The sequence below is a fragment of the Camelus bactrianus genome, chromosome 12 (genome assembly GCF_048773025.1).
Source record: "Camelus bactrianus isolate YW-2024 breed Bactrian camel chromosome 12, ASM4877302v1, whole genome shotgun sequence".
In the NCBI taxonomy this organism is placed as follows: Eukaryota; Metazoa; Chordata; class Mammalia; order Artiodactyla; family Camelidae; genus Camelus; species Camelus bactrianus.
Window position 1 is genome coordinate 16,010,847 of NC_133550.1, and position 18,357 is coordinate 16,029,203.

Below are 18,357 nucleotides of genomic sequence, written 5' to 3' on the forward strand. Positions count from 1 at the left end.
GTTAGTTCTTACCAGGCAGGACACTGAAATTCAGATCTTGTACCCACTGATCACAAATTCTTAGGGAAGGTCCCTGCCCACATTATTCCAACAGGCAAGCTTTTTTTGACAAGGTCTTCTTTGCCAGCAGGTTAATTTTTTCTAGTTTCCCCTTTTGCTGAAGCTGTGAGCCCCTCTAGGGATCTCAATTCCAGCTTCTAACCTTGTATAGGTCCAAGGTTTTATCTTTTCCACCCTTATAGTAATTAAAACTTAGGCCTCTTGTTTACTGCCTCCCCTCTTTCCCCAGGGCAGCCAAAGCCAGCCCCATCTTACCACACTGATTTTCAGTGATCATTCTCTTACCCTCTTCCTCCTTTGTATAGACAAGGAAGCTGATTATAGTCTATTTACCATTTCTAAAGAAAAATGTTCTTTCTCCTGTTTCTAGGAGACAGTTTTCAGGTTATCTAACTGACGACACAACTGCAAATAGAAATCTGGGCAACTTACTGAGCCTCGCTAAACCTGTTTTCTCATCTGTAAAATGGGACAGTGGATTGTTGAGTAAACAAATAATGAAAAATGTATGTTAAGCACTTAGCCCTTTGACTAGTACACAGAGGTACTCAAGAAATGCTAACTATGAAATTACTTTTATTGGCAAACCTTAAATTTTATAATCACCCATTGAAATAAACAAATTCAATCTGACAGAGTGGGTTTTTATTGCGCTTTGACTTAAAGACTATAGAATACTAATCTTCCAAGTAATTATGGAGCGTAACCCATACTGATAATGAAAGTATGTTGTTAAAAAAATCCAAATCTATTAATTAGAGCACATTTATAGACTTCTGATTTGCTACCTCTATTTACTTTGTGGTTTTAACTAAAATTAGAATATCTGGGGAAAACTCCCCAGGTTGGTAACTGAGACAAGTATTCTCTTTTAAGTTCAAATTTACTGACTAATACATGTTTTGGACTATAAGCTCTCAGAATGCAATAGCTATTCAGTGTGTTTGGAATAATACCCACTCTAGTACCTTGCATACAGGAGTATCTGTTAAGTAAAAGAGGACTTCCCAAACATGACACTTAAGTAAAAAATAAAACCAAGAAACTTGAGTCTGACATATAATTGCTGTATGACCTGGGGCAAATCACTTAGTGACTATCACCTGTTTGTTTCCTCGTCTCTAAAGAAATCTGGCCTTCCTACTTCACACACTGGTTACTTATGAGGAACAAATTAGCAGGGCATCTATAGGTATATGGAAGTCCTCTGTATACTACAATGTACTATAATTCAGTAGAGTACTGTCAAAGTGTGTTAAAAACGTAACAATATCCTAGTCTGTTCATGGGCATCATTTTCAGAGAGAAACATGGAGAGGTATATTTCTCCTTGTCCAGTCCTATGAATTACTACTGTAGTCATTTTCAGGCAGGGCCCTCTGTGAGACAGCACTCTAAATTCAAACTTCATTCAACACAAGCCAGTCAAAGTAGCTTACTGTGTTTTGGGGTCATTATGTGGTCTATCTGGTCATCTGTGTACCCTCAAAATGCAGCGTAGGGTGAGCCTACATGGGTGCAGAAAAAGCTTAGAGGGGAAAAAAAATGTATGCTGTAGTTTTTGCATTGTGTTTATCCGTATGAATGAGTAACAGCGTTACACAAAGAACCCCTATAAAGAGCTGAGGTAATTGCCTCATGACATTAGTAAATGATTTCAGCACATAAAGAGAACTGGATGGCAGTAATTCAAGCAGTTTAAAAGGCTCTGAAAAAGGCCACAGGCACTAAAAGAACCATAGATTGCTACCAACTTGGAGAATTTAAATTTTCCAATCCACGAGACAGAAATTAGTGTATATATAAATAAGCAAATTTTAGATTGACTACCATTTTATTATTTGAGAAGGATTTATGAACAAAAGACAAATTATCTCTCAAGCTAACAATTTACCATATCTCCCAGACTACATGATACTACGAATAAAGCCAAGATTTATGACATATTTTGCTCCTTTTATCCTTTTTATTAAATCCCTCTAAAAACAGCTCTAAACCTTCACCAATTCAGTAATTCTGACAGTCATGTGTGTGTGTGGGGGGGGGTTCCCAAAGAAGCCAACTGGCCGGGGCACTCCAGCAGGTACCTTAGAAACTAGGTCCACATAGCATAGCACGTGCAGGGTAAGGGCCCTGACTAGAAACATGCTTTGTGATGCGTGTGTTGTGTGACTGCCTGGATAGTGCACAAAGCACAACACAACTAAAACACTGAAATTTGAGGTGAATTTTGCCCTGCAAGAGTGGCTCGACTTTTCTAGAAAAAAAGTCATAGCAAGGTCATTTTTATAGCTGCCTAGAATCTGTTTTTTTTTTCAAATCAGCCTAAAGCCAGCAATAATTAACTTCAGTTTTCTTCTTCCTCTCCATCCCTGGAGCCTCAGCATCTCCTTTAAACTTCAGAGTTTCAGGGGCTACTGGAGTAAATATGCAAGATAAAATCAACCAGCCATCCCTGGGTTAGGCTGTACTGGGTTCTGGGAGATGGGGACATAGGATTAAACTGCAACAGTCACGTCTCTAACAGCTGGCTCTCAGATGCTTGGAGAGAACAGAATCCAAATCCTAACTTGGAAGAGCAAATTCCATTCCCCAAAATGAAAGGTGCTAATGGAAGCCTTATGATCCAGTTCCTTGCACATTGCCTCATACTGGGGCAGAGTATTTGTCCCAGGCAGGTGCTGCATCAAGCTCCAGCTCTATATGGGAGTCGCATGAGGTATCAACGTGTAGGGTACTCTCAATGTTTCTTCGTGTTGGAAGAAAATTCATCTTTTATTTGACAACACTGATGTCCCTACGAGCACATTAACGTCTCTCAGATACTATTCAGAGGTCCCTGGAAGAGGAGATAAGTGGACAGGAAATCTTTTTATTACTCTGCTCTGCTGGACAAAGGTCTTAGGAGAGAGGATGGAATCTTTACAATCATGAAATTATTAAAACACACAAGGTGATCAAGAAGATTATGCCCCATCTTTAAGGCTGCAGACAGAGCAGAACATTAATGTTTAGAAACACAGGGGCCTGTGGTGCATTCCAAAGGGATACGGTCTCAATTCAGCAATGAACAGCCATGATTTGTTTCTAGAGTTGGTAAATTCCCCTCGGGCGATGACTTTTGTAAAGGGACAGAAAAGCTTTCCATTCCTTCCGAGCATTCCTGCGCTGCACTCTCACATTTCACTCGAGGCCGTGAGAGCAGACTGTTTACTGTGAAACTGCATCTCCTCAGAACAGCTCTGGAGAGACTGTTTCTAAGATCTCTGAGGCACATTGCTCCCTACCCTTTGCCATTTACTGCAACTGAACCCTCAGCCGTGTGGCAGCAGAATCTGCCAGCAAGGAATAGCTACTGAACTGAGAGCCCCCTTTGTCCACGAGGACCCAACTGGTGCTGGACTAATGCGGAAGGGAAGCCATCCAAGATTCTGAATGAGTGGGCTGGAAGTATGCACCACTATAGGCACAAAACATCTCATTGTGGTGGTCTGCTAGAGGTATCCCCTGTTACGTTTTGAGAAACACTTGAAGCCACAGAGCTATTTCTCTTTCAAACATATTGACATCACAGATGGAAAGAAAAAAAGCACACACAGTTAATGAGCCCACAGCACACCCCAATGCTCTGAGAAGTTAGCCAAAACCTAGGAGAAAACTATTAATATGAACCTAGGCCAGGGAACAGGATCAGTGTGAACAGCTCAGCTTGACAGCTGTGAATTAAAGTCAACCACAGCAAGGTAACCTTCCTAGGAATCTCCCCCAAAAGACACGCTAAGTCGCTTAGCCCAAAACAGTACAGAAAACGTTTTTCCCCAAAGATTTCATTACCAGGAATGTGACAGTAGAAAGACAGACACTATACTGAGGCTCTGAAATAGATTTACTATGTTTAGTCTCAGAGGCCTACACCAAGATCTTGTCTGGGATTTCATTGAAAAAAAAGTTTTTTAAGGTTTTAAAAAACTTTAGGAAAAATTCTGAATAAATAAGACAACTTAAAGTTGTTTCAGTTGTTCCTCAAATATGAAATTATAGCTCTTAAATTAACTTTGGGTGGGGGTAAGGCTTCCAAGTCTGAGAGATGAGGATGGAATTTTTAGTTCCCGCAGATCTCATGATCCCATTATAAAAAGTGGATTCTTAAAAATATATAAACACATACAAAATATATTAATACACATATATAAACACACTTAACGTATGTTTTTCAGGTTTATTATGACTTTGTATGATTGCTCTCCTATCATCTTTTATGACAAAAAATTTTGTCCCAAGTCCATATATTGCTATGACTGTTACAGAGACAAAGCATCTGACTGCAGAGTAGAAATTTATTAAAGACGTGTATGACTGTGCATGATATTTTGGGTATCACTGAGAAAAGTTATTTAACCACAGAATGATAATATTGTAGATCCTAAACTCTGATCTGTATTTATTTATGACTACATGAGTTTTAGGGTTATAGCAAAGAAACGCTAGAAATTCAGAAGGACATTTTTTTAAAAAACAGCTTTACTCTTAAGGCATCTTTTTGTTGGTTGGTTACGAGGCGACAAAATGTGCCGCCTTCAGTGTGTACTCTTAAACACCTCTGATGACGAGGAGAGAGTTCTGGGTCCTACCCCAGAAAAGAAGCAGCAGAACTTATTTCAGAAACATCAAAGTAGTACCTGTCAGAGAGAAAGGTTCTGATAAACCTACCAGGAGGTGTGCAGGCATCCGCAGGAGACTGGACAAATGTGGACCGCCTTTTGGTTGGCATGGGCAAAGCCATTTTCTGTTCTTTATGCTTTGCCAGTGCGGCTTGAACTGCTTCTGTGTGGATATCTGAAAGATTAAACATATGCATTTATTAGCTCCTGCCTCTCAAAGTGTTTACTTCTGTGAGCAGAACTATCGTCTCAGTCGTTGAAAAGGGTTGTTTAGGTGACTTTCACTTATCATTTGAGTTATAACAATTAAAAACAAAAATGGAAAAGAGACAAAAGAAGAAGTCAAGGATAATTTACAGAGAAGGAAAATAAAGCCCCGAATGATGAGACAGCTTAACACAGCAGACAAGGTGCTAATGGAGATAAGGGTGGGGGGTGGAGACAGAGGGGGAGTCTGACATGCACCTGTGCCAAGTGGGGATCTCACCCCTGATCGGAACAAGTCCTGTGTGCAGGTGCCTAGAGGACACTCTCTGCTCTTCAAGCTTAGGATCTGCTTAACTGTCTGAAAGGTGTTGAGACTGCTCGTTCTATACCATATGAAGAGAAGGGCTGATTTTGATCCAGAAAATATAAGGGGTGATGGGACTTGTTTGCCACTTTGATCACAAAAGAATTCAGCTCTCTGCCTGAATGTCTAGATGACATCTCAAAATTAACATATCCATACAGAACTTTTGATTCTCCACTCCCATCCCCAAACTCACTCTACATTTCTACAAAATAGGATCATATTATACACAGTATTTTGTACTGTGCTTTGATTTTTTAACTCTTATAAAATCCTACTGGGGTAGGTAACACCTGAGCTGGCTTCCTAGTTATCAAGGATTTCCTCTTCTCAAGGAATGGGCCCAATCTACATATGTAAATGATCCTTAAAAGCCTGTCTGTGTTATGTAAATATGCCCCTTTTGAGAGTTGGACCAATCAGATCCTGTGTATGGAGTGGGTGGGTGGGAATAAGATTTAAACTCTGAATTAAGAAAATGCACCTGCTAGAGCGGAGTCACTTGAACAACAGTGCCCTAGAAAGAAGGAAGTCCTTGAACTTCAAGGTTTAGATACCCAGAGCTGTCTCTTCCTTCCTAGGGATTGCTCAGCTGTTTCTCTGCTTCTAAAATCTACCCTGGCCACTTAAAGACAGCCTGAGTTGTCCTCTCTCATGCAACCGAAAAAACCTTCACCAATATAAATAGAAACGTCTTTCAGTGTAAAGGTAGGCCTATAATATAACTTTAAAAGGCTGTGTAGTATTTCACTGTATGAATGTTCCATCATTTCAAACAACCTTGTTTCCAAAATTTTTGCTACTATTCATACAACTATTCACAGCAAGAATAATTCAGTATTTTCACTTTAGCACATATCTAATCCTATTTCTTTAGGATTAATTCCAACTACTGCTGAGATATATTTCCTAAGAACAAGGAAATACATTTTTTTTCTTATTTTAACCATAGTACATTTATCAAAATCAAGAAATTCAAAACTGATACAAACTATTATCTAACCCACAATCCATATGCCAACTTAGCCGACTGTCCCAGTAATGTCCTTTATAGTCCCCTTCCCTTTTTTTTTTTTTCCTGATCCAGGACACAATAGAGAATCACATATTACATTTAGTTGTCATTCTCTTTATCATTCTATAATCTGGAACAGTTTCTCAACCTTTGTCTTTCATTACCTTGACATTTTTGTACAGACTAGCTGTACTGTAAAATTCTCCTTAATTTTGGTTTGTTGATATTTCTTCATAATTAGGTTCAAGTTATGCATTTTGGCAGGAATATCATAGAAGTAATGCATCTTCTAATAGTGACTTTGATTACTTGGTTAAGATGGTGTCTGCTAAGTTAATCTACTGTAAAGTTACTATTCTTTCCTCTGTGTAATTAATAAATAATTAATGGGTGAATACTTTTGAGACTACGTAAATGTTGTTATACTTCATTAAACTTTCACCCACTAATGTTAGCATTCCTTGATGATTCTTGGCTGAATCAATTATTATTATAATGATTACACAATGATGGTTTCATAACTCCATCATTCCTTCTGTATTTATTAGTTGGTATTCTGTTATAAGAAAAAGCTTTCCTTTCTCCACCATTTATTAATTTATATCAATTTGGACCTATCAATTCTCATTTTATTCCATGACTATTCTGTTACTAGCGTTACTTATTTTGATAACCTTATATCCCAGCTCTGGTCAACAGGAGCTCCTTCAAACCACCTTTTATGTCCTTTTGACATATTCCTGACATTTTGAGTGTTCTTTGTTTCCTGGTACAAGATGATCCATGCTCATCTGGTACATTGCCTGCTCCAGCACTGGAATTACACATTTCTCAAAGTAGCTCTGGCTCATCTTAGTGGTGAATGGTATTTAGAAACCAAGATCTTAGAACTAGGAGTGTGTAGTGCTGTTGGGGTATCCTTCTTTCAAGCTCTTTCAGTAGATAAAGAAATATAAACATAAATATTCACACAAATACATCTATATCTATTTTCATCTATATCTACATTAAAAACAATGAGTTCATATTAATACCTCCAATTCCAATTCAACACCATAGAATTCATTCCAATCTTCCCCTTTTCCATTTGTAAACTCCCTTCTCTAACAGTAAAACCTGGTTCACAGTGTAATTAATACATTTTACTCATTCACTCAATCCCACAATACACAGAAAGTAGTTTCACAATTCATATGAAAGATACATCTAACCAGAGTTCAGTATTTGTTTGCAGTTCTTTTTGTCTTTAGACTAAATTAAAGTACTGTGTGCAAAAGCTATTTGAGTTAGTTCTTACCCCTTTCCCCTTTGGTGGTTGTATTACTCTACTGAATAACGTAGTTAGGCTCCTTTGTTTTTCTTCATATCCCATAGGTCCTTCCCAAAGGTGTGGAATAAACATTAGGTGACATAGTAAGAAATATACATTTGGTTTCCGCCTGGGTTTCTGACACTGAGTTCCTAAAATCCCGGTAATTTCCTGAGTGATAGGAGTGGTTTTTCTTCTAATGAGGTAACTCTTGGTGGGATCCTAGATAGTTTCAGAGATATGTTGAGATACTCAATATTTTATTATAAAATGGGCTTTGTGTTAGATGATTTCACCCAACTGTAGGCTAATATAAGTGTTCTGAGTACATTTAAGGTAGACTAGGCTAAGCTATGATGTTCAGCAGGTTAGGTGTATTAAATGCATTTCACCTTAGAATATTTTCAACTTACAATGGGTCTATTAGGATGTAACCCCCATGGTAAGTTGAGGAAGATCTGTACTTGTGATTGGCAGCTTAAGTGGGGGCAGTCTTGTGGGAATGAGCCTATGGAGTCTGCACTAACTCCAGGTAGTTAATGTAAGAATTTAATTAAATTGTAGGACACCTAGTTGGGACCTGCAGAGAACTGGAGAATTGTTTGGTGTGGAAAACTCACATATTAGATGTCAGGAATAGTGTGAGTAAAGATAAAATTTTCCTTTAATTAATATGGTTCCAAAAGTCAAAACTATACCAAAAGGTAAAGTTAAAGATGTGTCACTGCCTCCAACACCCACTTCTACCCCAATTTCACACACTCTCAATAGGTAACCAATCTCCTTATTGATTTATCCTGCCTATATTTCTTTTTACAAAAAATAACCAGCTACGAGTCTATTTTCTCATATCCTCATCCTTCATACACAAAAGGTAGCATACAATATACACTGTTTTGCACTTTTTTTTTTGTTTACTTAACAATATATCCTGGAACTCTTTCTATATCAGCTATTAGAGATCTTCATTCTTTTTTTAAATCAGCATAGAAAAGAAGTAAAATTGTTTCTGTTTGCAGATGACTGTTCTTATACGTAGGAAACCCTAAAGATTTCACAAAAATATTTAGAACCAATTAATAAACTCATCAATTGTAGGAAAGAAAAATCAACATACAAAAATCAGCTGCATTTCTTAACACTAACAACAAATCATCTGAAAAAGAAAGTAAAAAGATAATCTTATTTATAATAGCTTAGGAATAAACATAATTAAAAAAATCCTTAGGAATAAACATAATCAAGGAGGTGAAACACTTTACACCATGAAACTGTACACTGAAAGAAATGAGAGAAGACACAAATAAATGGAAAGACATTCCACGTTCATAGGTTGAGAGATCTAATATTGTTAAAATGTTCATATTACCCAAAGTAATTCAGTACAATTTCCATCAAAATCCCAAAGGCACTTTTTGAAGAAATAGGGGAAAAAAAAATCCTGAATGCATATGTAATCTCAAAGGACCCTAAATAGCCAAAACAATCTTGAGAAAGAAGAACAAAGCTGAAGACTTCACCCTTCGTAATTTCAAAACATATTACAAAGTTACAGTAACCAAGACTATGATATTGGCATAAAGACAGACATACAGAGTAATGGAACAGAACAGAGAGCCCAGAAATTAACTGTTGTCAAACTGTCTTTGACAAGGGTGTCAACACTATCCAATGGGCAAAAAATAGTCTTGATAGAAATAAACGGTGCTGGGAAAGCTGGAATATGTAGGAGAATGAAACTGAACCCTTATCGTTCACCATATACAAAAATTAATCAAAACGGATTAAAGACCTAAACACAGGACATAAAACTATAAAACTCCTACAAGAAAAGATAGGAGAAGAAACTTCATGACCTTGGAATGGGTAATAACTTCTTGGATAGGATACCAATAACACAGGTAACAAAAGCAAAAAATTGAAATGGGACTACATCAAACTTTAAAACTTCTGCACAACAAAGGAAACAATTAACAGAGTGAAAAGGCAACCTACAGAATAGGAGGGCCTATTTACAAACCATATATTAGATAAGGAGTTAACAACTAGAATATATAAAGAACTCCTACAACTCAATAACAACAAAATCCCAAATAAGGCAATTTTAAATGGGCAAGGGACTTGAATAGATATTTCTCCAAAAAATATAAAATGGTTGTTTAAAAAAGAAAAAAGCAGAAAATCTCAAGTGTTGATGAAGATGTGGAGAAATTGGAACTCTTGTGCACTGTTGGTGCGACTGTAAAAGGTACAGCTGCTATGGAAAACAGCATGGAGGTTGCACAAAAATTTAAAAATAGAACTATTCATATCAATCCTACTTCTGGGAATATACCCAAAAGAATTGAAAGCAGGGTTTTGAAGAGATATTTGCACACCCATATTCAATGCAGCATTATTCACAATAGCCAAGATGTGGAAGCAATCTAAATGTCTTATGAATGGCTGAATGGATAAATAAAATGTAGTATATACCTACAATGGAATATTATTCAGCCTTAAAGAAGGAAATCTTTAAAAAAAGAAAGAAATCTTGTGATATGCTACTACACTGACGTTGTTAAGTGAAATAAAATAGTCACAAAAAAATACATACCACTTATAAGATGTATCTAAAGTACTCAAATACATAAATGTAGGCAGCAGAATGGTGGCTGGCAGGGGCTGGAGGAGGGAGAAATAGAACTGCTGTTCAATGGGTATACAGTTTTAGTTGTCCAAGATGAAAAGATTCTAGAGAGCTACCAACAATGTGCATATAGTTAACAACAATGTAATGTACACTTAAAAATTGTTAAGAGGGTAAATTTATGTTATGTGTTTCTACCACAATTTTAAAAAAGCTTTTTTTTATGTACTCTTTTATTACATCTGGATTTTGAGTCTCAGAAAGCCTTTCCACAGACCTTCCATAAGCTTTAGATTATAGAAAACTTAACTAATGTTTTCTTTCAGTACTTATACGGTTTCTTTTTTACATGTAGATCTCTGATCTGTTTGAAGTTTTTATCTGAATATGGTGTGAAGCATAGATTTACTTCATCTTTTTCCAGTTGTCCTAGCATCATTCATTAAAAAGTACTTTTTCACCCCAGTAATCTGCGATGCTATCTTTATCATATACTAAATCCCAGATGTACTTTGGTCTATTTCTGAATTTGTTATTCTATTCCAATGGTCTGTCTGCCAGTTCGTGTGCCATATACCACACTATTTAATTTTAATTAGAGTCTTTGGAGTATGTTTTAATAGCTAGTAGGTGTAGTCACTCACATATGTTTTCCTAGCTATTCTTACATGTTTATTTTTCCAAATGAACTTCAAAAATATATTTTCTAACTCCATAAATAAATTTGATAGTGTTTTTACTGAGATTAGATTAAATTTATAAACTCATTTTGGGAGCCCTAACATCTATGTGATATTGAATCATCCTATCTAAGAACAAGGGATGCCTTTCCATTTATCATGTCTACTTTGTGTCATTCAGGGTATTTTTAAGTTTCCTTCATAAAGGTTTTATACAGTCTTGAAGCTTATTGGTAAATACGTCTTATCTTCTTTATTGCTTTTGTGAATGACATTTGCTCTACCATTATATCTTTTGACTGGTTATTCTTTGCATATATGAAGGCTACTGATTTCTGGACTAATTTCAAATCTTGCTACTTGACTGAACTTATTTTATGAAATTAATTTTGTCATTGATTCTCCCAGGCTTCCTATATGAATTATCATGTCAACTGCAAATACAGTTTATTTCTTCTTTCCTAATTCTTACGTATCTAATTGATTTCTCTTGTCTATTTGTATTGTTTTAATCCTCTAGTAAACTTAAATGTTCGCATCCCTAGGATTAGGAAAGCTCCTGCAAATAAGAAAAAAAGAACAACCTAATTTAGAAAAAAATAGGCTGAGGCAACAGACAGGTAGTTTAGAGGAAGCACAAATGGTCAACAAACATATTCCAAAATGTCCAATCTCATTAGTAATACGAGAAAAACACTTCTACCAACAAGGTGGGAGAAGGTCCATTTCCTCACATCTAAGGACAACATTGGGCTGGGTTTTTTTTTCATCGTTCCCAAAATGATAAGAGTAAAACATTATTTTACATTTTTTAAAGTAGCTCCTCCTATTCTTGGCTTGTTTTTATGAAGTGGTTAATACATGGTACATGGTACATAAGTGGCACAGCTGGGCTTTAAGGACAAGGGACAGAACAGACACCAAGTGCCCTTACCTGCTAGGACATTACTATGGATGGATGGATGGATGGATGGATGGATGGATGGATGGATAGATATGGATAGACTGAAAGACAGCTGTGTGAGATGTGTGAGTCATTAAGTAGAGAAGGACAGTCCAAGGAGTTACCTGCAAGCCAATAAGGAGCACACCATTTTTACCAATTTCTAAGTATTGACCCTTCAACATTTTAAATTATGGCAGAGGCAGCAACTATTCAGTTCTGTAACATTAGGATATCACATTAATCTTGGCACTACTCTAAGTGCTGGTGGGGAGGAGCAATGAAATTTTAATTTTGCATTTTACATTCCCCTGCCTTTACAAACTATGTCTACAAATTATGTTTTCTTAGCTTGGAATGTCTATACAGCAAACAGCTTCAATACCCTTCAAAATGGCTCAGACATTGCCACCTCCATGAAGCCTGCTCTTGATAGTACCCGTGCCCAGGCTTCTTCCCCTGTCACTCCCTCTTCTATGCTGCCTCTATCTTACACAAAGGACTCCTGTGTTTAAGAAAGGTGTCCTGTGTTTTCATCTGTGCTTCTCTTGCATCTAAATTGTGCTTGACTCATAGGAGGCCTACAATAAATGTTTGCTTAACTCAACTGAATTCATCTTCCTTGGTACAAGGAAGTGTATTAAAAAAGGAATAAAATGGTCTTGGTACCAGTGGCAGCTACCTTGGTAAATGTCACCATATCAGAGGTCATATTTGAACAGAGAAAGAAAGTTCTCTATTAAGGTGACAGAGGGAGTTACTGTTGCATTTAGCCCCTAGCATTAAGTCAGAAGAATCCAAACTTAGACTAAAAATCATTAAGAACTGATGTTAAGGCTTCAAATAATTTACTAGGGATACCACTTTAAAAACTATCTTTTACAAATTTCTAGTTATAAAATAAATAAGTCATGGGAATGGAATGTACAGCATGGTGACTATAGTCAATAATACTGCATTGCACTTTTGAAAGTTGCTAAAGGAGTAAATCTTAAAAGTCTTCATCATAAGAAAACAACTTTTTTTAACTACAAAAGGTAATATAATAATGAGACCTATTGTGGTGATCATCCTACAATATATACAAATATTGAATCATTATGCTGTATACCTGAAACTAATATAATTCTGTATGTCAATTATATATCAACTAAAAAAAGAAAAAATCTTTGTTATTTTTTCACTTAAAATTAATACAGATAAATTTTGTTACATGTATTTTATATTTTACCACATTAAAAAAACTGGAAAAAAATTAACATACATATTAAACATACATAATGCTAAGTAAAAACTTTCCCAAGACACATCACTTTCCAGAAATAATCCAATCTCAATCGTTTGGTCCATATTTTTCCAGATTTCTGTATCTGTGTACATAATAATATATGTAATTACTATTACTAATGTTTACAAAATTTAGATCATATGCTTCATAGTCTACATACTGTCTTCCACTTCTTACTTAAAAAATATTTTGTACATCTATCCATATCTGCACAAATAAATCTATCTCACTGTTTTTCTATGAGCCTTCACAGAATTTTTAAACTAGCTTTCACAGAATTCCATTATGTGGATCTACTATAACTTATTTAATCATTATATTTATTATGAACAATACTACAACAAACATTTTTTTATCTGTAGCTTTGGGCTCATATGTAGGTACAAATTCCTAGAAGCAGAATTTCTGGGTCAAAGGGTATGAATATTCCAAGTTTAAAGGATACTTCCAGACTGTTATGCTGTTCCTTTTAAGGCCAATGTACCAACCTACTTTTGGCTCTGAAATGAACTTCAATATGGCATTTATATTTATTACCCTAGTTTAGTGTCCCTAAGGTTTACTTAGGTGAATCAAGATTGCCATGTTTTACTGACTCTGATGCCATCTTATATGAACACAGCCGGATTTCAGGTAAGCTGAAATGTGAAAAGCATCCCTCTTATATTAGATGGGACTACGATTCTTAGCTGTCTTGGAAAACTTATGATTAACTGCTTATACTGAGAAAAAGCATTTTCTCAACAGAACAACAGCACATCAAATGCTCACACTTAGTTATTAAAAATATCACATTTCCAAGGGCACTGATACATGAGATATGAAACATGTGATGGCAAACTTGCTAAAACTAGGGGCTTTTTCACAACAGTCAAGCTTAAAAGGCCCATAACATTGGATAATTAATAATTACAGAGCATGTTCTTTTCCAACATAAGGATCATGGCATCAGACCACAGAGCAAATCAAACCACCCACTTATTTTCTAACATAGTGAGCCCTGGCCCATACACCTGTGGCAAAAGGAGATGTTCACAGTTACTGTATTAGCAAAGCCTCTTACTGATAAGAACAGGCAGCTCTTTTAAGTGGTTTTGACTCATTCACCAACCTACAGTTCATCATGCTCTTTGACAGAGAAATCACTTCTGAAGTTCAGTCCCCAGACGAGGCTGACTTTGGCCAGAAGTACATGAAATGTGGGTATCATTTTCCAGCACTAATGTTTCAGCTGAATAAGGTGATACAAATACTCCTTTAGAGTCCTTTTTCTTGTTGTCTTTGTTGTTTTGTTTGAGGTGGCTAATTGCTCAAAAGATTAACATTAAAGGAGTTGTCAGGATGACTTACCACCCAATCACTTTCCATCTCAGGCATCAATTGTGTATTTTCTACACTTGTGACCATAACACGTGTGTGTAGAAACGTGCATCATGCCTTGATGTGCAGGAAAAAGAGGTACTAAATAAGTGTATCTGAAATGTCAGACCCTCTTGGCTAAGCACAGAAGAACAGAATCATGTTGGATCATCTAAACTCTGAATAAATACAAATTCGTTACACCAAGTCTGAAACACGAAACACCAAGTGTATTTAGATTTGACTATGACTGGTTGAAATGCTGCAGGTGTTAATAAACCTCCACCAAGTGAGGGGATTTTCCAGTTACACTCACTGAAATTAATATTAAGTCCTTTCTGTGTACCCATCACTTTATTCTGAATGCTTATAATTTTTCCTAAACATACCCTACATTCTTACGCTATTTCTGCAAGTGACATGTAAATGTAACCCTTCCTATGAATGGGGTGGTGAAGAGGCGCAGCTCAACTCCCATCAGTTTCTACAACTTATTTGCTCTACTTTCTTCTTATTTATGGAAGCCAGAATTCTCAGCATGTGCTAAGCTTTTCTTTGCTATTCAGTTGGGCCCTTTCTAATGTACTGAAAATGTGATTTTTCAGAAAAAAATTCACGCTTGAGGCCTCTTCTTTCACGTTCCCCCCTCATGACAGTATTGCAAAACTCTCATAACTTTCAATATCTTCAGGTTCTTAAATCATTTTTGTCCCCTACTTCACCTCCTCTTTGGCCTTCTTCTGGCTACTACCCTAAAAAAAAAGTTCCAGTGAGACAAATAACCAAAACTGGACTATTAAACCCTCTTCAATACCCCTGCACCTAATCAAGAGACTCCACAGTCTAACCAGCATCTGATTCACAGATTACACTTTCTGATATTGGGAGTAAATCTGAAAGAATTGGTATATAAGAATAGGGGCTGGAGATAGTTGGGTTTTAGTAGGTGAAAGTCAAATTTTTATACCATTGAATGAGCTTAATAAAGCCTTTTTTTTCTCTCTATGTGATCAGCTTGGACATAAAGTATAGAGAATTCTCTTTTGAGTTCCTTACTAATCCTTTCATTATATGCTGCAAAAAAAATGGAAAACCAAAGTTTAAAAGAAAAAAAAAAAAACCTCCCAGAAGGCGAGGAGTGAGAGCTGTAAAAGCCAAAACCCTTCTGGAGTGGTCAGAACGTGCTGCTGGCCCCGAGCCCCAGCCTCAAAACACAGAGCAACGCTATGTTCTGGGAAATCGGGCTACAGTCTTGGCTGAACTGGAGCTCCCGATATGTGTTTCCAAATTCAGCCTTGCCTCCCTCTAATCCATTCCCTAACTAATAACCACTTTTATTCCTTCCTTTTCCCCAAAATATCTATTTAGCTCTTATATATGCTAGGCCCTGTGCAGCTGGCCCGAGCTGCTAGAACAAATCACAAATCTGTGTTAACTGCTCTGCTGAAATCCTTCAGTGGTACTCAAGATTCCTCAAGATTTGGACTCTGACCATCTTTCTAGCCTCATCTTCACCACCTTCTGGGCCCTTGCTTTCTGAGTGCTAGACATAACGAACTACTTTCAGTTTTACTATCTGATGCCATTTCCCTATCTCTGCCTGTCTGCCGTGATACAGTTTATTCTCTGAGAGCCTCCTCTGATCACTCAAGATCGGGTTAGGTACAAGAGGAAATTCTGGTGTGGCGTACAACCTCTATTTTTTTGACTGAACACTTCTCATCCCTTCCTTCCAGTGTGTGAAAATATGTATCTAATAATATCAGCTCACAAGATATCTGCCATCACGTCCTTTTCCTCGTTTTCTCTAAAGCAGTTTCTGAGGGTGTGATATAGACCCTGTTTTTCAATTCAAGAAAAGGATAAGGTAACCTTGGCTGGTGAAAAGGAGAGAAAAATCTGGAGAAAGTAAAATAACATTCCATTTAGTTGTCTGGCTTAATTCTGCTACTTCTTAAAGCCACAAATGTGCTGCGGAGACTCTCTTGGCACACTGGACAATAGAAGGGCATGGGCCAGGCTCACTGTGCCGTGTGTCCTCCTGAGGGTCTACGGTCCAGTTCTGCTCATCAGTGCTGGGCGTGGTTTGACTCCCACTGCCAGCCATAGCACGCTGCCTTTTCCCTTCTCCTGGGTATCTTCTGAGTCAGAAGAAATAAAGTTTAAGAATTTGCCAATTTGAAGTTTCACTATGAGTTTTTGTTCCAGCTCCATCAGTCAAGAGACTTATCCACAGCTCTGGCAAACACAAAAGGATCTGCCTCTTCCAACAGAGTCTACTGACCTCTCCCAGTACCATGCCATGAGACCCTAACCCCCTGCCTTAGCATTTATTTATTCACATTGCCTTTGTACTTGCCTGGGTCCCCTTCTGCCCTTGAAGGCAGAAACGTACTATTTGGGGCCATATCCCCCCAGCAAATAAGAGCACCTACTATATCTGGCATGTAACAGGTACTCAATAAATGGCTGATGAATGAATTAATACAGACTTGTTGGCACTTCAAGGGAAAAAAACCAAAACAAACCTTAGCAGCTCTCAGGATACACAGACCATACTTGAGTCAGTAAAAACTATTTCACTGGTGATTTTCAGTTCTCTCTCACCTGATCGGTATCGTTCATCCCTGGCTCCCCCAGATCGAGTTCGGTGGTACTTAGAAGGAGCGGAAGTTTGAGCTGCAGATGGAGCAGGTGTCTGGTTTCTGTGTTCTTTCTGTACTGCTGAATCAGTTTCTAAAAAAGGAAGTTTGGAAGGTGGTTATCTGATAATAATACCTAACTTTTTCTGAGAAATTTACAGCATTTCCACAATACTTTGAGGTAGGTACTATTACCCCGTCTACAGTAAAGGGTTAGAGAGCTTTAAAATACATACATAACGAAGATGCAAAAATATCCAGACTAAAAAAAATATCATCTCAGAGTTGTAACTGCCAACAGGTGATGGGAGAGAAATAGCAAGAAGATATAAGCAAGTGAAAAAGCCATTCCAGAGACTCTAAGAACTGGCTGGGTGGGAGGATGGGGGGTGCTGTACATGACCCCCTAATCCTGCACAGTGATACAAAGAATAGCTTGGGGAGCTTTAGCCTCCCCACCATAAGCTACTTCAAATAAACACATCATTTAAACAAAACTGGGTGCTTATCATGCAAACATAGCTTCAAGTCAAATCTCGCTAGTCCCTCTTCCAACCAGAGTCACCACTGAACCTATCCTTTTCCAGCCCCTGGCCTGTCCCCACACTCTGTCCTCCCAACATTTACTGTCTTATCAAGAATATGGGGAAGAGGAAATAAGCAGGTAATAAAAGCAGAAGAAAAACTCTTTAAGTTCTGATATTTCACTATGCTTTTTCCCAAATGGTGTTAGCTCCTAGGTCATTTTTTAAAATTGTAGTAAGAATAATCAGTACGAGATAGACTCTTAACAAATTTTTAAGTGTACAACACAGTATTGTAAACTATAGGCATGACGCTGTACAGCAGATCTCTAGAATTTGTTCATTTTTTTACCTGCTGTGTAGCAACCGCCCATTTCCCCTACTCCCCAAGTAAACCACCATTTTACTCTCTGCTTCCATGAGTTTGAACATTTTTGATTCCTTATGTAAGGGGACTCACACAGTTATTAGTTCTTCTGTGATTGGCTTAATTCACTCAGCATCACGTCCTCCACGTTCATCCATGTTGTTATAAATTGCAGAATTTTTCTTTTTTAAGGCTTAGTTTAAGTGTCTTAAATAGCACTTACTTGTGCCTAGAAAGGTAACCTACACAGAGCAAATTAAGTGCCCACTATAGAAAGATGTCACCTACCCAGCAAATGCACTGCTCCAG

The 18,357-nt window shown here is 37.3% G+C and overlaps 1 protein-coding gene across 3 annotated transcripts in view; it reads right to left on the bottom strand.

The window, feature by feature from the left end:
- The window catches only part of DIP2B (disco interacting protein 2 homolog B), a 194,879-nt gene that overhangs the window by 68,813 nt on the left and 107,709 nt on the right, over window positions 1-18,357 (bottom strand). For all 3 annotated transcript variants that reach the window (XM_074374879.1, XM_074374878.1, XM_074374877.1), the window contains exons 3-4: window positions 17,123-17,251; window positions 4,771-4,896 (exon numbers count right to left, since the gene is read on the bottom strand). In XM_074374879.1, coding sequence (XP_074230980.1) covers window positions 4,771-4,896; window positions 17,123-17,251 — 255 coding nt within the window. The remainder of the gene's footprint in view (window positions 1-4,770; window positions 4,897-17,122; window positions 17,252-18,357) is intronic.